The sequence below is a fragment of the Leptonotus elevatus genome, chromosome 5 (genome assembly GCF_054856555.1).
Source record: "Leptonotus elevatus isolate MCC_2025b chromosome 5, RoL_Lele_1.0, whole genome shotgun sequence".
Classification (NCBI taxonomy): Eukaryota; Metazoa; Chordata; class Actinopteri; order Syngnathiformes; family Syngnathidae; genus Leptonotus; species Leptonotus elevatus.
In genome coordinates this window covers 26,830,759-26,853,017 of record NC_141243.1, presented here as the reverse complement: position 1 = coordinate 26,853,017, position 22,259 = coordinate 26,830,759, and the positions used below count along the sequence as shown (strand labels likewise).

Genomic DNA, 22,259 nt, shown 5'->3' with positions numbered 1-22,259 from the left:
TACACACACACACACACACACACACACACACACACACACACACACACACACACACACACACACACACACACACACACACACATATATGTCCCCAAAACATCAACTAGACTTTTCGTTTTAGCGTCATAGGACTTCTATCCTTGCCAAATGATTGTGGATTTATGTCAAGCGCTATATAAATCTGATGCATTATTATTATGATTATTGTTATAATCATAATAATAATAATAATAATAATAATTATTATTATTATTATTACACTACAAGGAGTTTTATTGTTACCAACAAAATTTGTCAGGCCTAATCAGAAGAACGTTTGCAAATCAGGCCAGTAACGGGGGCTCATATTTTGCCTGATCCACAGGAAAAGGATGCAGTTAGCTTCACACACACAGAGAGCAATTATTTTATTAAATTATTTTATTATTAGCGTATATCCGTATACAATATAAGACAAAGATGATTAGTCCAATTGAATGTGTGGATAACTTTTTGCAATGATGAGCTGACCTTTAAGACTGACTTTCAAGTCATATTTGTTACAGTTTTATTTCCACTGTGACAATTTAGTTTGAAAGTAGTTTAAAAAAAAAACTAGTTAGTAAGTAGTTAGTTTAAAAGTTCCAGCATATTGTTATGTAATATAGTATAGTACTTGTAAAAAGAAATACAATTAATAATGAGCTTAACTGTCTTAAATGAAATCTGAAAGTATTGTGTTCTTTTTTCTTTTTCTTTTTTTTACATAGGAGATGAGATTCTGGAGGTAAACGGAGAGTCTCTTCAAGGAATGACACATCAACAAGCCATCCAGACTTTCAAGGTTCAATCTATGGTCTCATCTGTAAAACTTCAATTTTTAAACAAATGGCTACAGACTGACAAATTCTTCTCACAGCACTAGAAGTATACTGATAAATACATTTGCCGTTTAAGACTTAGAGTTCAATAACCAACTTTACGGAGAGAATACATGAAATGAGAACAGACAAAGGGCATCTCAGCTCAACTCAACTTTATTTATAAAGCACTTTAAAACAACCATCGCTGCATACAAAGTTCTGTACATGGAGTAAAAATGAATCATGCAATAACAAAGAGTGAACAATACATTTTACGAAAAGCCTCTCGCAATGCTTTGTGCTCATTGCCTGGGGACTTATCAAAGAATAACAGATCCGGCATGAGAGAAGTTAAGCTGCTCATTTCCTTATTCTCTCATAAGTAAACAATGGATTCGTTTTTGTGTCCATTAATTTTGGTGCCGATTGATATTATTAGCGGTGTGTGTAATGATTTTGAATGAACAAATTGTGTCCAGTTGCTCCGCTGACTCCCACCAAGACCTGGGAAGAGGGAGGGGGCAGAGCCATATTGCTAGAGCAGTTATTTATTTACTGATTTCTCCAAAACAAATTGATCAAACTGAAAAGCTAGCATCATTTTCAACATCGTCAGCCTGCCACAGGGCAGCTGTGGCTACTTAAGTAGCTTACCGCCACCACAGTGTGAATGTGTGAGCACATGAATAATGTATCCATTCCTCTGTGAAGCGTCTTTTGAGTGTCTATAAAAGCGCTATATAAATCTGATGCATTATTTTCCTGATCATGATCATTTGAATGAAAAATGGACCATCCTCGCTAGACCGTTCTTCTTTCTCACTACTGGACACATTTCTATTGTTCCTCTAGCAACTCAAAAAAGGTGTTGTGACAGTGACAATTCGAACTCGCCTGCGGAGCCCCAGTCTTACACCCTGTGCAACGCCAAGTATCCGTAGCCGCTCCAGCTCACCCAACTCCAATACCAGTGAGGGAACACCTGTTCCCTTTGGGATTGATGAGACTGATGGCCAAAGGGCTTTTGGTCCCGGTCCAAAGGACTGCATCATCATGGAGGTCACACTTGATAAAGGTGATGTTTTTTCTTTTTTTAATTAACTCATTCACTCCCAACCATTTTCACTGAAGCAACCCCTTTCGCTCCCGGCTAATTTACTGGATTTTGACTGATTTTGCAAGGCCCACAGAATATTGTGTTCTATTGCTATAAAAACATGGAACCTACCAAAAGGAAGATTAGAGTCTCTTCTTTCATCAGGAAAAAAAAAGTATATTTCTATCTGTTTCCATTTTGCAGCAATTAGCATTAGAATATAGCCAAGTTTCATCATTATTCCTGTTGAAAACACTGGCAAAAAGAGCTTGTTGCAACATGGCCCTGGTTGAGCTCTTATACTCTGCTGCCACCTGCTGGTCGTTTTTTTTAATAACTACTATTGCTTTAAGCGACCTCTTCAGCTCAGAGGCTACATCAAAGCCTTCTGCAGTAGCATTAAAAATAATAATAATAATTAAACGTATAAATATGTTTTTGGGACCATGGCAATATTTAAAATAGAACGTTTTATATATTTTTGGGAGCAACTGAGTATGTAAATGTATTTCCGCACCACATATAATAAAACGTAAATGTAGCTACGAGTGAGTGTGTACATCTACATTGTACAGTAGCTGCATACTTCCGAGGTGTGTCAGTATACAAGTCGTTCTTGGACTGGTGTCACAAAATATATATTTTGAGTTTTTACCTTCAATTTCCTGCATAGTTTGCTTAGTTCAATGCGTGAGAATGAACATCGCTGCGCTGGAGCTTACTCACCAGCTTGGCTCAGTGTGATCCCACCCCCATTTTTTTTTCAAGCTCAAGGGGGACATCAACGGGACCTGGTTTGTAGATGTGGATGACAATAAGAGGGCTGAGACAACAGAGCTGTGGAGGATCCTGGAAACATCCTTCCAGGAGAGTTCAGAAGCGTTGGAGAGAAGAGTGGGAAAATGCGATTACACTCCAAGGGCATTGAAATTAATCTTTTACAACACCGGTGGTCCTGGAACTTTTCTGACACACCTGTGTTTTTTTCGTCGAATTGCATTTGAGCCAAGTAAAGCTATCGGGGCACTTGGCATTATCATTTTTCTATTTTGGGGTGTTACCAGTATCTTATCTAACTCTGTCTGTTTTTTGCAGACACACACACGCATGCACACACACGCACACACACACACACAAGTTGGTCTTTGTATCTTAGTGGGGACATCTCATTGCCATAATGCATTTCCTAGCTCCTTACACTAACCTTAACCATGACAACTGATTCCTAGCCCTAACCCTTACCCCAACCCCAACCAAAACCCAATTCAAACCCAAACTCTAAAACCAAGTCTTGACCCTCAGAAACAGGTCTGAACTTGTGGGGCTCACCAAAATGTGCCCACAAAGACAAGTCAGTCCCCACAATGATAGCTAAACAGGGGGAAAAACATGCGTATGGGCCCCATAATGTAGCAAAGACAAAGACACACACACATTAATTTACAAATAATCAATGCATTCATGTGAAGACTAAACCCCTACATTCCCCTTGCAAATATAGCTATGGTTCCACATATTCTACTTCGGGAGAATATTTTTTTGTTTCAACAAGACTGTACAACATGTTTTGTGTGAGTGTGTGTGTGCCTTTGACTTTGCTACATATATGTGGGGCCCATATACACGTGTATTTTCAGGTTTAACTACCATTGTGGGGACCGACTTGAAATTGTGGGGACATTTTGGTGGTCCCCACAAGTTCAGACCTCTTTTTGAGGGTCAAGACTTAGTTTTATAGTTTAGGTTTGAATTGGGTTATGGTTGAGGTTAGGGCAAAGAATGGGGGTAGGCAATCATTTTTGATGGTTAAGGTTAGGGGGAGGGGCTAGGAAATGAAATGAAATCATGTCAATGTGGGTTAGGGTTAGGCTAACGATGATAGAAAGACAAATTGTGTGTGTGTGTTGGGGCCAATATATCGGGATTTCACAGAGTTGTGGGGCCCACCCGTCCTTGTGGGGCCATTTTGCTGGGCCCCACAAGTTTAGACCTCTTTTTGAGGGTTAAGACTTGGTTTTAGAGTTTATGTTTGAATTGGGTTATGGTTGAGGTTAGGGTAAGGAATGGGGGTAGGCAATCCTTTTTGATGGTTGGGGTTAGGGGAAGGGGCTAGGAAATGCATTATGTCAATCAGATGGCCTCACAAAGATCGTAAAACTAATTTTTGTGTGTGTGTGTGTGTGTGTTCGTGCGTGCGTGCGTGCGTGCGTGCGTGCATGCGTTTATGTCTGTGTCTTTGTATAGTGTTAAGAATAATCTTCTTCTCCATTTTTCTTTACATAGAGCCTGGTGTTGGCCTGGGAATTGGTGTTTGTTTTCTTACCCCAGAAAACTCTGCTCCTGGCATCTTCATCCATAGCCTAGCACTCGGGTCTGTTGCCAAAATGGATGGCAGGCTCAGGTAAAAACATTGGTTTTCTTTTGGATAGTGGGAGACAGTTCGCATGACTTGACTCGAGTCAGGAGGATTGAGTTAGCAATTTTAGGACATGGGACATTGGCTTCAATGTATCAATAAGTTGACTTTGACTTCATATTCATGAGACTCGACTGGCTTTGGCCTGGGACACACTGATCGACATGGCGTAACGCGACTGAACTGGGCAGTCGTGAGCAAATAGTGACTCAGTAGTGACTCATACCCGCACACCTGGTGATTGACCATCACGCACGTCCTATACCAACTTGCTGCAACTGAAAAATTGCGAATCCTAGTGTTCTTATCGTGAAGCAACATTTTGAGGTGCCACACATATGGTAATGTATAACATTTTTAGATTCCATTCATTTGACATGATTGGTTTGGATTTGTAATTTGTGCACATTCAAACAATTTTAAGTGAGTAATGATTTTGCGAAATAGTTCAGTAGCTACACTTAAGGTGAAAAATGCCTCTGAGGCAAACTTTGCCCAACGTAGTGAATGTTGAATTCGGCAATTATGAGGACGTCGTCTCTGTCATTTTACCGACAAATTGCGACATTTTTGCAACGTTTTAGCGACCTTTGAGACAACACACAAAATGTTTTGGAAGTTGCTGCGTAATAACCCTTAGGGTCACCCAGAGGTCAATCTGGAGCAGCCCATATAAAAAAGTGCACTTTCCTCAGCATAATACTACTTTACAGTATGCCACATACATCACAATACCACAAGAGTAGCTATCGTGTTTCAGTGGTCCCAACTGTTTGTGTGCCCCTAAAACACAACTTCTGTCAAACTGGCCCAACTTTCTGGTTTTTCATAGAAAAATTAGGTAGGTACCTGAAATTTGGGTCAAATGGATGAAAATGATTATCTTCTGTTTCCTTTTTATTTAGAAGATGTCATTATTAGGCATTGTCTTATTAGGCGCCCACAACCACAAACCCCTGTCTGTAAAACCTTTACACACCAAGCAACTTGAATTGTATGCCTCCTTACTACTCAGTCTGACTCTGGGTCTTGACCTTGATTTCCAAATGTAATGCAAAATTAAATTCCCGATGAAAATGAGACTTTGAGTGGCTTGACACAAGGAATGTGACCTTTTTATCTTTTTTAGCAAACTATTCAGACGTTTAATTGTTTAACTTGTTTTGTATCATAATAGTTACGTCAATTTAAGATTGCTAGTGATTTTGGTCCATATTGGGTTCATTTTAAAGCTGAACGCCAAAGTTGTCACCTTTCATTTTAATTAAAATGTAAAGCGCAGTCTAATATGCATTAGCTTTCTTCTCGCTCAAAAACTGTACAATGAGTTTACTGCAGTTTCATACTTTATATTTTGGTCACCTAAATTACCTCTATTAAAAGGTAAAAAGTAGAAATAGTCGTCAATAAGACTAACTAAAAAACTGAAAAGTAGGGTGTGCAAAAGTATTCAGAATTAACACTTTGTCGAACCCCCTTTTGCTGCAATTACAGCTTCAAGTCTTGGGATATGTCTCTTATCAGTTTTGCACATCGGGAGACTGAAATGTTCGTTTGTGAACTGCAATCTTAATCTTTAGTCAGCATTATGAAGACTAATGAACATACCAGGCTGGTCCGGGTCAATGTTTTGGATAAAGCAGAAGGGTACACAAAGATTTCAAAAGCTGTGAACATCATAGAGTACTGTTCAATCAATTATCCATAGGTAGATGGAGTACCAAACAACCACAAATCTACAAGACAAGGCCGACCCTCCAAAGTTTCTTATCAGAGAAACAACCAAGAGGTTTTTTGATCACTCTAAATGAACTGCAAAGATCCACAGCCGAGGTAGGGGAATCTGTCCATAGAACAAACATCAGCCGAGTACTGCACACATCTGGCCTGTATGGTAGGGTGGCAGGAAGAAAGCCATTTCTAAAAGCAAGGCACAATAAGTCACATCTGCAGTTTGCCAGGAGCCATCTAGGAGACATCACTGACAAGTGGAAAAAGGTGCTCTGGTCCGATGACACCAAAATTTAACTTTTTGGCCTGCATGACAAACGCTATGTTTGGTGTAAGAACAACACTGCTCATCAGTCTCAAGTTACACACCATCCCCACTGTCAAACATGGTAGTGGGAGCATCATGCTCTGGGGCTGCTTCTCTTCTCCAGGGACAGGGAAGATAGTGCAAGTAGAAGGGAAAATGTTTGGTGCCAAACACTGGGCAATCTTGGAAGAGAACCTGTTCGAGTCTGCAATACATCTGAGACTGGGTCGAAAGTTCACCTTTCTGCAAGACACCAACCCAAAGCATACAGCTAAAGCGACAATGGAATGGTTAAAAAAACAAAACAACAACACAAAACATATCATTGTGTGGCCCAGTCAAAGTCCTGGGGTGTATTTCACAAAGCAGGTTTAGTCAGAACCCTGGGTCATGAAACCCTGAAATGTGGGAAACTCTGCGTCTTCCGTTTCAGAAAGGGAGGTAACTGAAACCAGAGGAAAAGAGGTGACTCTAGTCAGTTACCGCCATAGGAACATTGTCCATGAATCAAACCTAGTCGAAGGCAGGTTTTTCACAATGAACCTCGAAGTTTAATCTGTCCCTGACTCCTTTCAACCACATCACGAATACGCCTATAGTCTATAGCGTAAAGTCCACTTTTGTCACGAACATGGCATGTCCTTTTGACAATGACCCTATTGATGAAAGTATTAATTCAGAGGGGGCACACCCTACTTAAAACAAAGTAAAATATGTTTGAAATTAGATATCCACATTGTTTCACTTCATGATTGTGTGCTACTTTGTGTTTAGGTTTTACATAAAATTTCAATGAAATATATGTATGTTTGTGGGCGTATTGTGCCAAGATGTTGAAAAACTCAAGGGGGTGAATACTTTTGCCAGGCGCTGTATATTGTGCAGACCGGGGATGGCCAACAATATCAATGCTTCCCTTACCACACCTCATCAGTGTTAAGTTGTAATTACTTCATTCATACCAATTAGTAGCACTTGCACCTGTTCATCTCCATAAGAGAAGGAAATTAAGCTCATAACAGTCCTACCAACATACAGAAGGTAAAGGGTCTACCATACCATGTACAGTATGTACCAAGATGTGCACATCAATACACACATGTCGTACTAGATCATGAGCATTTTATCTTAGATTTATCTCTTTTATATAAGGGATTTTAATATTTCACTCACACTTTAAATCACAGTCATTCGTAGTAACAATGTGCAACTTAAATTTAACGTGACAGTAAAGATGCAACCAACTATGGGTAACATAATGATAAATGACTTTAGGAAAAAAAGGTCAGTATTGCATGCTGCAGTGCATTCTGGGAACCAAAGAGTGGCCGAAAAGTACAAAAAAACTCAAACAACTGATTTTTTTGTCTTCACAAGAACCGTTGTCAGTTATTTTAAAGTGCAGTAAATTTCTCATCCGTGGTCTAGATCAGTGCTCCCCAACCTTTTCTGTACCACGGACCGGTTTAATGTCTGACAATATTTTCACGGCCCAATCTAAAGGTTTAGCTGATAAAAACAAAATAAAATGACGAGAAAAAAACTGTGATATTTTCTCTATAATAATAATAACGATTCTTGATACTGCCTGTTAAAGGCAGCTTTCCGTTTTTTAGAGGGTCCAGGTTCCTCTTCTGTCCCTTCATTGGACCGTTTCCCCTTCGCAAAGAAACTTTTTAAAGAAGTTTGTTTTTTGCTCATTTTGCTAGCTTGGAATTAAATTTAGCGTGACGTATCATGTGACGTGTGGTGTAGCGGCCTTGAAGTGCGTCAAGTGAGACGGATGTAACAGACAGAATCCGGCCACTTTTCAAAATAAAACATCATTTTCGAAAAAAATAAAAATAATGCAATTTTTTTCTTTCGGTACCAAATGACCCACGGCCCGGTACCAAATGACCCACGGCCCGGTGGTTGGGGACCATTGGTCTAGATGACTCTTTCTGTTTATTTCTCTACATTGCGTTTCACGTAACAGTGGGCTATTTTGAAAAGCATTCACTTGTTTGCACCCTTACATGCAAACAGAAAGGTACAGAAATAGTCCAAACTGGAAAAGAGACCATTTCTGTATATCCTTTTCTATATTCCATAATTCTGTTCTTTTCTAACAATAACCAGTACTTATTTGTACCTAGAGGATAAATTGTGAACCTAGTACATCACAAAAATCTGTACCTTGGAGAATAAAAATGGACCCCTACAGTACCCTTTTTTCTGAGCTTGTACATCAGCTGAGAGGAGGAGTATACGACATTAATTTAATAAATATTTAAATATATTAACCTTTATTGTTACTCACACACTGGAGAAATTTTCATTGGATACAGGAAATAAAAAAAATGACACATAAAACACTTGCATCTCCAATAGCATATCCAATCCAATCTATCAGCAATGGTGATTGCTAGGTGTTCATTCGGACGTTTTTGATCTGATTAATCTAATTGAATAGACTTGCTTTCTTTACTACAGTTGAAAACAAAACAGGTAAAGGCTAATTAATTAATGAAAATGGACATAGATATTTGAATGATTATAGAAAACTAAACTGAAAGCCTGTTGTACAGTGTTTTCATTTAAATAGCTGTATTTTTGCACGATTTTGCACAATTGAGTGCTAACTTATATTACTTGAAATTTGCATAATAAATCTTAATAAACATTTTTGTTATCTGTGTTATTTATTTTATCGATTTAGCTTCTCTAATATATAATACAATTTTTCCAGAAATTAATAAATCTATGAGATTATTATTCATTTCTAAAACATTTTTAATCTGTTGTGATGAATACATTTCATAGCACATACAAATGATTACAATTGGTCATGCGGTCATCTTCTTGGACTACACAGACAAGCTGACCAAGCTACTTTTGCCTCACTCTTATCTTCGAGTTGTTCGACCACTGAACCATTTGAATTCCTTGTATCCACTGTATAATATTTGCATTTTATGTATATATTGATCTATGTTTGTACAGCACTATTATCATAATGCTTTCCAATTTTGTCACACCTCTGCTTTCTCACATAAGTCGGGGGGATCAAATACTGGAAGTGGATTCAGTCAGTCTTCGTTTTGCTGCCCTCAGTGAAGCCTACGCCATCCTCAGTGAATGCGGCCCTGGACCAGTCAGTCTCATTATTAGTCGGCATCCTAATCCCAAAGTAAGTGTTGTTGTTTTTTTCATCATGTCATTTTTGTGAAGTCTTCCTTCAAAATTACAATTCAAACAATGCTTATTTGCCAATTTGTTGTATCAGAGGCGCAACTGTAAAGCCAGCATTTATTTGCCTGTGCTTTTTCAGTAGGGATGGTTGAGTACTAGGTAACGGTATTGGGCTGATACCCGACCATATTTCAGGGTGTCGGTACTCGCAACGAGGATTGATACTGGTCTCAGCCATTGCTCTTGCAGCCGTTTTATGATCAGGAACTAAAGGCATGTAAGGCTGGCAGCTGCCCATTAAGATGCAATTTCAATATGTATATGTAACACAGAAACACATACATGACAAGGATTAACGTCCTCATAACTTGAAGAAAACATGAATTAAACTATATTGCGCCACACAATACAGTCTGGGAACAGTGTGCCTTTACCGTCATCATAGATTTGAATACATACAGTGAGATTTGACGCCGGTGCCGGTGTTCTCTCAGATCAGCATACCTCGTCAGATCAGCTTGAATGGGCAAAGTGTTGCCGCATTACGTGTTCGTGGATGTCACCAAAACCATCCATCCATTCATCCATCATCCATACACGTGTTGGCATTGACAAGAAAGTAAGCTCCATGAAAATCGGTTGAGAAATTAGCAAATTATTTTCAGAAAAAAATCTTGTCACCAGCATTGCTGAGCTGGGCTGTTCTTGTGCGTCATGTAACGGCAGTTAACGGATGCAAGCTTTTTTTATTTTTACATATTAAAAGCTTGCTGATCATTGACATGATAGTATAGTATATAATAGATAGCATTGGCATCTAGCTTCCGATCAGCGCTTCGATCGTCGCAAATAGTTTAATACAGTACTAGGCGAGGCTTGCTGTTTATGTCTATACCAGGCATTCGTGATCAGTCCGTGTTGTAATTGTCAACAACCAGTTTTGTCTTCTTTAATGTTTTCCAACTGCTCTTATTTTCAGTGCAGGACAAAGGAAGAAGTTGTTTTGTCTTTGATGCGGTTGCAAAAATTAGCAACTGGACGATGTTAACTACACAAGTATGACACCATGACACCTACTTTTCTTCTTCTTCGTCTTCTTCTTCTTCATTTTAATTTTGACATTTTTAACACTTCGAATAAGAGGACGACGAAGAAGAACGGTCTTGCAACTTCCGATTTAATTTTTAACAACAAAGTAGGATCTAAGGGCTTCTAAATCCACAAGTATTTTACCTTTTGGTGACATTGCAAGCCGTTTGAAGATCCAACTGTAAAAGTCCTTGTCCGCTGACGAGTTTGCACAGGGCTTCGATCATATCTGCAGTGCACTCATATTCATATTGCACATTATAGCCTGGACTTTAGGGGTGTAACAATTCACAGAAGTGTTCGGTACACACCTCGGTTTTGGGTCACGGTCCTGTACGAGTTCGATATAACAGGAAAAACAAAAAGTTCAAAAAGCTGAAATTTCATTTTTTTTTTCTTTCATTTATTTTAGCAGACAGTAATGGAAGTAACAGTTTGTCCAACATAGTGTCATTTAGAACTTTTAGAACTACCAAAGATAACTTGGCATAAGATGCAGATGCAGATGCACATAAAAGTACTCAAGCTATATTTTAAATGGTTTTCCGAAAGAAAGAAAGAAAGAAAGAAAGAAAGAAAGAAAGAAAGAAAGAAAGAAGCTTATCTTTATTGTCAGATGTTATCCATCTTATCATCATTATTATTATTTTTAGTGTGTATTAATTTTATTTTTTAAATAAATGTTATATATGCCAGGTCAGCACTGTATGTATAGTAAGCAGAATGGCTCCCTTCAAACATTCTGTTCCATTAAACAAGCTCAGATTTCACACAAAGTACATTTGGGACTGCATTGGACAAGATAATTGTTTTTAGTATCCGTACTTTTATGTTTCTTCATACTTTTATTTTTTGGGTTTGTGGTTTTCTAATGTAAAAAATTGGCTCAACAAAGGTCGTTCAAAGGTCAATCCTCTCCTAAAATAAAGAAAAAGTTGAATAAGTCTTATATGATGCACAAGCTTCATCACTGTGGCTGCACAGGCGATCTTGAGAAACTCAGTACGCTGGTCTTGCTCTAAACGGGTATCTCATGCCTGTCAAGTCATCAGTCCCTTTAAGCTCCTGGCAATAACGATAGCACAAAAACATTCATCCATTCATCCAAAAGCAATGAAATAGTACGAAAAGAGCGCCGTAGAGATAGCTATGTTAGCCCACTAGCTCCACTAGTCCACTCCTAGTGTGCGCGTGTGCGTGTGTGTGTGTGTTGCGTTCGTGAGTGCCGACTCAAATCTATTTGCATCTATTTGACAGGAGACACAAAATGTGGCGCGAGTGAATATTACTGACATATGTAAACAAACGCACATGGCGGCTGGCTACTGATTTAGGCACATTACTGCCACCTGGTTTGGAGTGCGGATAAAGCAGCTATAAAAGGCCCACTCTGGTCACGTATGAGTACATGCACTTTGAAGTACTGACACATTATAATTTAATTTTTTTAAATGGCACAATAAACCTATACATATGATATATTTTTTTTCTGACGGATGTGGTAAATTGTGCAAATTTCATGGGCTTTCACGCATGTTTAGACCCAAATCAGCATCATTTTGCTTGGCAAACAGAGCATAGCCAAAGCAATGCCTCAATCAAATTTGTTTTCTCAGGTATCAGAACAAGAAATGGATCATTTCATAACTCAATCCACACACAAGGGCAAAATGAACAAGAGTCGACATTCATCTCATTCCCAAGGTCTGTTACCTGTTTGTTACCTTAACCTAAACTTACATCTCTGTCCTTTAATTCGGTCTTGCACCCTAAAAAAAACTTTATTGACATAAATGCTCCTGTAGATATCATGTCCATTTTTTCTGACATAGTGTTGTAATTGTCAGGCTTTTCCTGTAATAGAGATGGATCACCTGCCCTCAGCTGGACCATGAAGCGATTTCTTGAGCCGGCCAGTAGGGTAAGTATTCATTTAGGCTCTTTGGGCAAGTAAGCAACATTTCTTTCTCTAGCACTTTTCGCAGACTAGAGCTACAAAGTGCTTCACAAGTTAAGGTGGACATTCTTGCAGCCTTAAATTGGATATAGGCAGAACATATCCAGGGATTTACAATTTCAATGAATGAGTCATATCAGTCAATTGGCAGAGGTAGGGGAATCTCTCCAGAGAACAAGCATTAGCAGAGTACTGCACAAATCTGGCCTGTATGGAAGGGTGGCAAGGAGAAAGCCATTTTTAAAAATGAGCCACAAGAAGTCACGTCTGCAGTTTGCTAGCAGCCATGTAGGACAGTGGTCCTCAACCCTGGTCCTCGGGGACCGGTATCCAACCTGTTTTCCATGTCTCCCGCAGCCAACACAGGTGATTCATATCATCAGCTAATTAGCAAGCTCTGGAGAAGCCTGATGACGATTCCCACCTGTGTTGGCTGTAGAAGACATGGAAAATAGGCTGGATACCGGTCCCCGAGGACCAGGGTTGAGGACCACTGATGTAGGAGACACGTTGACGAGTGGAAGAAGGTGTTCTGGTCAGATGAGACCAAAATTGAACTTTTTGGCCTACATGACAAACGCTTTGTTTGGCGTAACCTTTGTTGTTTTATCATGTGCTTATGTTGTCAGCGTATTCACGTTTGGCTAAATTATTGGCAAGCGGGGTGATCTAAACAAGTGATAAGTGTTTTAATGCTTGAACAATGAATGTTATTACTTAACATTTCAACGTGATGATCACAGTGGCTGCGATGATTCCACATGGCAGGACAATAACATTTGGTCAGGCATTGTAGATCTTTCACAGGCAACCTGTAACAAAGGGAATACATTTTTCCATTTCATGAAAATTATCCACACGCTTTCTGTCAGAAAGAGTACTGCGTCTTGGTCTTCCAGAGTATCAGCAGGAAGCACCGTCACACCAGGGATGTCTGTGGGCTAAAAGGGCGGTCCAGATGCTGGGGGTAGTTACTTAGGATTTTGAGTGACGGTTCTGGACCGCTCCAAATCCACATTCAAGCAGGTAGCGCCGTCTCCCAGGGGTTGTTGAGCCAGTTTGTCAGCAAAAGTAAACAATCACGATTATGTTCTCTGGTTAGATGAAAATTGGGAGGTGCATTCTGTGTTGATGTGACATCACTTATGGTTACATGTGCGTAAAGTTCCCTTATAGATGGCTGGTGTGAGGGCATTTTTCTCTGACTGTCATAGTAGGTGTGAGTGGTTGCAAGATGGTGGACCCAAATGCAGGGAAACACGGCAGGGAGACAGGAATGAAGGGCAATGTGAGGAACTTTATTGAAACATAATGGGTACGTTCACACTGCAGGGCATGATGCCCAATTCAGATCTTTTTACGTACTTGTTCACATTACAAAAACAAATGTGACTTCTAATGTGATCGCAACGCGCAAGTGACGCGACTCGTATGCACAAAGAGCACACGCCGAGTGACGTGCACCGAAAACGACGTCACGTTGCAGTGTTTACGGAAGTAAATATGATCCTGACTTGCACTCATTTCACCTCCAGCCGCCGAGGCAAGCGACTTTTATCAGTGCCATATGCAAATTTAGCTGTGCCAACGCACGCTACTGATTGGTGAACTGGTGGGCTCATTTCGTGGACGTGTGAGGAGTTCGATTCATATGTCTTGTCTGCATACATTATGCAAATTCAACTATGCGTACGCCCGCTCTCCTGGTTGGTGGACTGTTTTCACGCTCGTTCCTGGTTGGCTGCTGTCCTCGGCTTCCTCGTGTGTCAGTTTTGAATGTGGTGTTCAAACTGCAACAGAAATCTGTCAGACTCATTTTTTCATCTCATATCGTCAGAGTAGCGAGGTTGGAAGAGGTAGAAATATTTTTGGCGAAATGAGGGGACACTTCTCGATCTCATTTCATTGAAACGACTACGGAAGATGGCGTCGCATCATTGCCGTGCGTGATGAACCGTCTGCAGGGCTGAATTTATTTTATTTTTTTATTTTTATTTTTATTTTATTTATTTTTTATTTTCTTAAAGAGCTCAGTATTGTTCATTCGGTAATGTCATCATCATTGCTCTTTATTTTATTTTTTTTATTTTATATATATATATATATTATTAATTTTTTTTGTATGTGGGTGAGTATGTGTATGTGCGTGCGTGCGTGCGTGCGTGCGTGTATTTGTTAGCTCACCAAAAACCTATTAGAAAAAATCCCATACCGTTCACCTAAACCGAACACCGCCGTCAGGAGACCCGAGGGGACCAAAAAAAACCAAGGAAGGTGAAATCCAGCACCGACCAGACACCACCCACCGAGTCACCTACCAGAATTCTTCCCCAACCCCAGAAACATCTAAATTCCAACAAATCCCAAAAAATAAATCAGGGAGACCTCAAGAGACCGAAGGAGAGACTGAGGAAAGGAAGGAAGGACAGACAAAGCCGAGTGAGATCCACAGACACCAGCCTCCACCGATTCAATGACCTGAGGAGGAAGCAGATTGTGTCTGAGTTTTGATAGATGCTGGTGTGGTGGATCTGGCATGCATGAAAATCTCCACCAAAGAGGGGAGCCGTCGACCCCTGCCAGGACAGAGCAAGCGCAACACCTCAGGGCCCCCCAGGCCGCGGCAGCGCCAAAGGACGACCCCCGGGCCCCGCCAGGGCCACCGGCCGGAGAGCAAACCCAGGAGCAGGAGCGCCCCCCACCCCAACACGGCCCGCGGCCCCGACCCAACGCAGCAGGACGGGGCACTGCAGGCCTGCCAGGCACCCCACCGGCCCCCAACCCCCGCACCCCCCACAACCCCCCGCACCCCATCCACCCCAACCCAGCCCCAGCCGCCCCCAGGTCCCCAATCCCCCAGACACCCCCCACCCGCAACCCCCACCACCCACCCCCAACAAAGCCCCCCCCCCCCCGACCAACCGGCAGCCCCCCAACCCCCAGCCCCTGGGGACCCCCCGCACCCAGGCACCGACGCCGAAGAGGGGCCGGACAGCGGAGCGGAGAGGGCAGCCGCGCCCACCCCGCCCCCCGCCGCGTCTGCCCATTCTTTTCTTATAATTTTGTCAAATTCTGCGTCGTTTAGCAGTGAGATGTTAAAACGCCATGTCGGTGGTGGTTTAAAGGTATAATCAACTTGTAGGGAAAGGGAGACTGGTGCATGGTCGCTAATAATAATAGGATGTATTTTTGTAACAGTTTTATCAGCAATAGAGTTATTTGTAAGAAAAAAATAAATTCTTGAAAAGGACCGGTGCACAGCGGAAAAGAAGGTAAATTCCTTCTTATTTGGGTTTTTAAGTCTCCAGCTGTCGACGAGGCCAAAGTCATCCATATATTCCCCTATTACTTTTGTAGATTGTGATCGCCTTATACATGTTGTTTTATTAGAACGATCTATTAATGGATTTAAGACTGTGTTAAAGTCTCCTCCAATAATAATAGTAGAGTTCGCTGCTAATTCAAACAGCTTAGAGAAAAATTCATGGAAAAAGGCCGGACCATCATTATTAGGGGCATATAAATTACCAAATGTATATATTTTATTAAATATAGTCACCTGAATAATAATGTATCGGCCCTCTGGGTCTGTTATTGTATTATTTAGAGTAAAGAGTAAATTCTTATGTATGAGTATACAGACTCCCCTTTGTCTACTGTTATAAGGGGCAGAGTACGCTTGGCTAAAATTCTTATCAATAAGTAATTTTTCTTCAGATTTTTGTAGATGGGTTTCTTGTAGGAGGCAAATATCTGCTTTTAATTTTAAGAGATGGTCTAAAGTTTTTATTCTTTTTGCCTGTGAGCGAGCGCCACAAACATTCCAGGAAACCAGAACTAATTTATGCATACAAACAATATAAACTCAGTCCTATGTATATATCTGTATAGGCCATTTGCCACCACTGGCATGTTATAGGATAGAATCAAAGTGGTTAGGTGATTTATGTAGTTTGTGTAAAATATGAGGTAACGTGTAAGTAAATAAAACAGTGCAAAAACGAGTAGGGAGGTGAAAGTGAAGGAAATTAACAGGGGATTAAACATAACAATACACCAGTAACCCAAGCGAGATTTTTCTGTTTAAATATACTTTAGATATAGTTGTGTATTAATATTATATTTATAATATAGCCTAAACATAATAAGTATTCATATTTTTGGTTTTATAACCACATATACAGTATATGTATACACCTAATAATCAAACTAAGTTTAGTTCCACCAATGCCAATTAGAACAGTCAGGGAGTGGAATTGGGGTTCCGGAATAGTTGGCCATCGATATATAACTTATCAACGGCTATCGTAGTCCGTTTACCCTCCTGCCTATTTTGTTTCATTATAGGAAACAGTACCTTTCGCCGCTCATTGATCTCTCTCGGGAATTGATCATTCATTCCAAATGAGGTCCCTTTAAGCTCCCGTCCTTTACTTTTTACAAATTCTTTCTGTTTAAAATGCTCAAACTTGGCAATAGCAGGGCTGAATTTCTAATATCGCCACTCATGTCAACATTATGCTTCATGTTTCAAGTGTGATTAAATTAAAGACAAATACAAATTTAACACCGTTACTCAAAACAGCTTTGTATATATTCACAGATGTGTTAGTTGTTTCCCTTCCAAGCACACTCTCCGGCCCGCGCAGAGCGCATATCAGGCTTTTGTTGACGTATAGATCGGATGCGTGCGGATGAACGTTCACAGTGCAAACGCATTGCATACATATCCGATTTATATCCACATACGAAAGAGGCCACAGGGTCAAGTGTGAAAAAAAATCTTAATTGTACCGTTCACACTGCATGAAAAAAAAATCTAATACTTGTGAAAAAAATCGGAATTGAGCTGCAGTGTGAACGCAGCCATAGAGAGTAAGGTGAGCAGACAATTACTGGACGGGTTGTGACTGGACGCCATGACTGGATATGATGGGAGTAGACTGGTTGTCGTGACTGGACGTGGGCGACTTAGCAGAACGTGGGCGACTTGGCAGTGACGTGGACGAATTGGCAGTGACGTGGACGACTTGGCAGTGACGTGGACGGCTTGGCAGTGACGTGGACGACTTGGCAGTGACGTGGTTGGCTTGGCAGTGACGTGGACGGCTTGGCAGTGACGTGGACGACTTGGCAGTGACGTGGGCGACTTGACTGTGACAAGGACGACTAGACTGAGACGTGGACGACTAGACTGAGACGTGGACGACTTGACTGAGACGAGGACGACTTGACTGTGATGAGGATGACTTGATTGAAATGTGAACGACTTAACTGAGACAAAGACTACTTAACTGTGATAAAGGCTTAGATTGACGCGACGAGAAACACGGACTCCCACACATAACGTCAACAATGCTCCCACACAGACTGGACAAACACAACAGACTAAATACACGAACACTAATGAGACACACCTGGGGAACATAATTGGCTGAGGGCACTGATTGGTCACACACACTGGGAAGGGAAGAAACACACAGGTGGACGGGGTTAGACATAACGAGACAAGGGAAGAAACCAGGAACACATGACAAACACCAACCATAGACAAAAACAACAAGAACACCCATAAAAAAAAACTACAAACCCCACAGAACCGAAACATGACACTGACGGGGTCTTTATATTATATTAGAGTAGAGTAGAGTTGAGTAGAGTAGAGTAGATTTGGATGAATGGATGAATGTTTGGATGGATGGATTCGCCCTTAAGGTTTTTTTCTCTCTATCTCCCTTTAATTGTGTATATAATATGCTGCACCAATTTGCTGGTATCCTTTATTATCAAAGTGAATAATAATGTATCAATGAATAAGGATTCAAAATGTACCATTAAAGTGTAAATACTTATGACCTTATCCCATACCCATGATTTAGGTCTTTCAAAATATTTTTAGTCATGTTTTCCGAAAGCTTGTTTTTGCACTGCACACTCTTTCAGTAATTTTAGTAGTTTCTCTACTTTGCTTTTAAATTGCTTTAATTCTGGTTGTAACTGCTGTTAAATGTTGTACTTTTAATTACAGGATGTGAAGCATATTGATATATGTTGTGTATGTATGAGTTGCGCTATGAATCAGTGATTCTATTTTTTGAGTTTTACAACCCCCTAGGTACTACCTAGGTATTTATTTTGTGTTATTAATTTTTGTTTTACTTCTCTTTATTGAATGAGTGATTTTTACTCCATGTACAGCACTTTGTGTGCAACAATTGTTGTGAGTAGGTATTGGTAATCATTTAAACAATGTGATTTTTTGTTGTTGTTTCTTATTTACCCCCATTGCCCCCCTTGATTTGTGATCTTATTTATTTATTTTTGCAAAAAATAAAAAATTAAAATCCCTACTTCATCTTTAGAATCATGCACACAAAACTACCATATGGCAATAATGTCAAATGTTTAAAGTATATGCATTGAGTTTTTCAGAGGTATAGTTTTGAAAGTTGGAAATTTCTGAAGACAAATAGTAAATATTGTGTTGTTCATTTGATCTTTTTTTTCTCCTCAATTAATTCAGCAGGGGTCTCTAAGCTCAGAGAAAGAGTTATCACAATACTTCTCACCGGATATTTCCAGCCACCAATTCCTGACGAAATCACTGGGCTCAAGTACAGATGAGGCGGCACATCAACAAAGTGGCAACATCTCCACCGATGACGTTGCATCACAGCCTCCAGGTAAAATGGCGGAGATTAGAGTGGTGACAGTCTTTGCGTAACTGTACACCTTAAAGCTTGCAAGTCAACCCCCGAAATCAGTAAACCACATGCGATGCATGTTTAAAATACATTAAATAAAAAACAGCAACTTTCCAGCGGTTGAACTGTTAGAAATCAGAGCTCATTCTATTGGATCCAATTCATTTTCAATGACCGTATGGTAGTTTAGCCTACCCGCAATGCACCACGCCGCTACCCATAATGCACCGTGCAGTCGAGATTACAGTGCACTTCACTTATTTCTGGCACCCCATGAGCCTTTTATGAATTATGGGCATGACTTCCAGAACCAATGTTTTGTTTTCATGGTAACTGTTTGCAGGAGTCCATTTTCTATGAGAGTTACAGACTTGAATGGACTTTTTTCACACTTGCACATTTTGTGGCCGGAAATATGTCATCGTTGTAGATCGCGACTTCCGGTGTAGCTCAAAGCAATTGTAACAACGGATCAGGCGAAAAATAAAAGCCGCTGTATCGTACTGGGATGCTCTTTTTGCGTTTGAAACTTTATTAAAGAAGCCTTACCTTTCATTTCATTCATTTGCCTGCGAGATGGAACTAAAGCATAAGTAGATTTGAGCGATTTGGCCGGAGGAAGCACCACATTTTATTATCAGGAAAGGGCAACAAGCAAGTCTACAGTAGCATTTCACCTCCGAGAATTTCTGTTTTTTGTGAAAAAGGTCCATCATGTGGAAACAGTAGTTGTCGCAACATAAAAGAGATAACATCACAACCTGGCTTTCTACTAATGTAGCTGGGTAGGAGCGTTCCAGTTATTAATTTTGAATATGTGGTCACCCTAGGCTAATACTTAAGTGTTGTGCCCCCACATACAGTACATGACATCATAGCTTGTGCTCTTGTGAAACTGCTATCAATTTTTATGTGGCATCAGTGGTTTGTTGAAACGCAAGCACCAATTGCGCTTGTTGCTCTGTGGGCTTTCTGTCCACAAAATTAAAGGAGCACAACATTTAGGCGATCTTGCCCAATTAAGATTTTCAGCCTAAACCGTATGTTCTTCATCCCTGGTTAGGTGGAAACCGTAGCAATTCTCACAACAACAAATTAATGCCCCTTCATTGCTTCAAGCATTGCTCTTGTAGTCACAGGACAAACTTCTTCTGGCCGTTTGTACAAATGCCAATTGTGCAACAAGTTCCCAAGTTGTGCAAGACATTTTTAAATGCCACTAATGCTAATCTTACTATCATTGAGAGAAGGAAACAATGAAATGTTCAAAATGAATGCTCTTGGAAACAAAAGCTGTTGTGACAAATGGCTCACTGCTACTTCCAGTGTCACACAGTAGAGTTATGCTTTTGTTTGGAGAAAAATTTATCTCATGCTTAATTTTTCACTGCTTCGTGTTTTTGTTCAGTGTTTGCTTTGAACTTTGAACTGCAAGTGCAAAGCTTTAAAGCAGCCCCCCCCCCCCAAATGACTTAGTTAAACATAAATTTGTGTGACAATTTCAATTTTAAGCACTATTTTAATATTAAGATACTTGTTCTTAGGAACCCCCACTGGAATTGAAGTGGAATGTGATGCAATGTACAATGCATCACAAGACAAGACCTCTGCACCTGAGGATGCAGTCAGCCTGCCCACTGCTGCGCCCAATCCCACCTCGGCGCGGAGTCCACTTCTTCATCAGCGAAGGATAATACATTATGAGGATCATCTGAGAAATGACGAGGACTCAACAACTGGAGTTGCTGCATTATCACTGGATCCAGATAATCGTAACAATTGGGGGGAATTAGAGACACGTGTTAGCACAACAGCACCACTATATAGCATTTGCAACGAATATAAAGAAGGCTATGCAAAGGGCTGTGAAAAACCCGCTTCAGAGTCACACTTTATCCCTATCCATTGCCTTTCAAAGCACAAAGCAATGGGAAAAGATGAACATTTGGTGTCAAAACATCACCCTGAGACTGAAGATAAAGCAGCGACACTGGTGAAAAATGTGTTGTGTGTTGAAGCTCCAAACTTCACTGAGCAGCAAAACCCCAATGCTACTGGGCCTCCATCAAGTGCAAACCCATTCCAGTTTAATAGTACACTGTGTGGGAAAAAATCACTGAATCCAAGTGGATTGATAAGCAATCAGCACTGTACGAAGGGAGGTACAAGTGAACTTTTGGGTGTTTGTACTTTTGAGACTGTAACTCTGACTAGAAAGAAGGATGAATCTTTTGGGCTGGACCTGGAGATCATGTCTTCCCCTCTAAAAGTGGTCATCAATGGATTAAAGCCTGGAGGTGCGGCAGAAAGGGTAACTCATACACTCCCAGCCAGTTTCACTGAAGCAATCCCCTTTGCTCCTGGCCATTTTACTGGATTTTGACTGATTTTGCAAGGTCCACAGACTATTCTGTTCTATTGCTATAAAAACATGGAACCCAAGAGTCGCTTGTTTCATCAGGAAAAAGTATATTTGTATCTGTTTCCGTTTTGCAGCAATTAGCATTAGAATATAGCTAAGTTTCATCATTATTCACAAACCTGTTGAAAACACTGGGAAAATGAGCTTGTTGCAACATAGCCCTTGACTGATCTCTTATACTGTGCTGCCACCTGCTGGTTGTTTTTGGTAATAACTACCATTGCTTTAAGCAACCTTTTCATGTCAGAAGCTGTATCAAAGCCTTCTGTATGCTCTAGCCCAGGAATGGGCAAACTTGGTCCTTGAGGGCCGGAGTCATGCAGGTTTTGGATGTCTCCCTTCTCCAACACAGCTGAGCAAGCTCTGCATAAGTCTGATAACGATCCTGGTGATTGTTATCAGCTTGTGTTGGAAGAGCCTCCAAAACCTGCAGGACTCCGGCACTCGAGGGCCGAGTTTGCCCACCACTGCTCTAGCAAAAAAAAACAACAACAACATAAAAATACATTTTTGGGAGCGCA

General features: G+C 40.5%; 1 protein-coding gene across 8 annotated transcripts in view; it reads left to right on the top strand.

Annotated features, from left to right (window-relative positions):
- pdzd2 (PDZ domain containing 2) overlaps nucleotides 1-22,259 on the top strand; it is a 104,382-nt gene that overhangs the window by 62,800 nt on the left and 19,323 nt on the right. For 7 of the 8 annotated variants that reach the window (XR_015094830.1, XM_086075926.1, XM_086075923.1 and 4 more), the window contains 8 exons: nucleotides 750-823; nucleotides 1,695-1,917; nucleotides 4,222-4,339; nucleotides 9,432-9,564; nucleotides 12,272-12,359; nucleotides 12,503-12,576; nucleotides 19,136-19,295; nucleotides 20,861-21,627. Coding sequence is in view for 7 of the 8 variants with exons in the window: in XM_086075926.1 (XP_085932052.1) it covers nucleotides 750-823; nucleotides 1,695-1,917; nucleotides 4,222-4,339; nucleotides 9,432-9,564; nucleotides 12,272-12,359; nucleotides 12,503-12,576; nucleotides 19,136-19,295; nucleotides 20,861-21,627 (1,637 nt within the window). In the remaining variant the exon portion in view is untranslated. The remainder of the gene's footprint in view (nucleotides 1-749; nucleotides 824-1,694; nucleotides 1,918-4,221; nucleotides 4,340-9,431; nucleotides 9,565-12,271; nucleotides 12,360-12,502; nucleotides 12,577-19,135; nucleotides 19,296-20,860; nucleotides 21,628-22,259) is intronic. The other variant, XM_086075927.1, reaches the window with a different exon arrangement.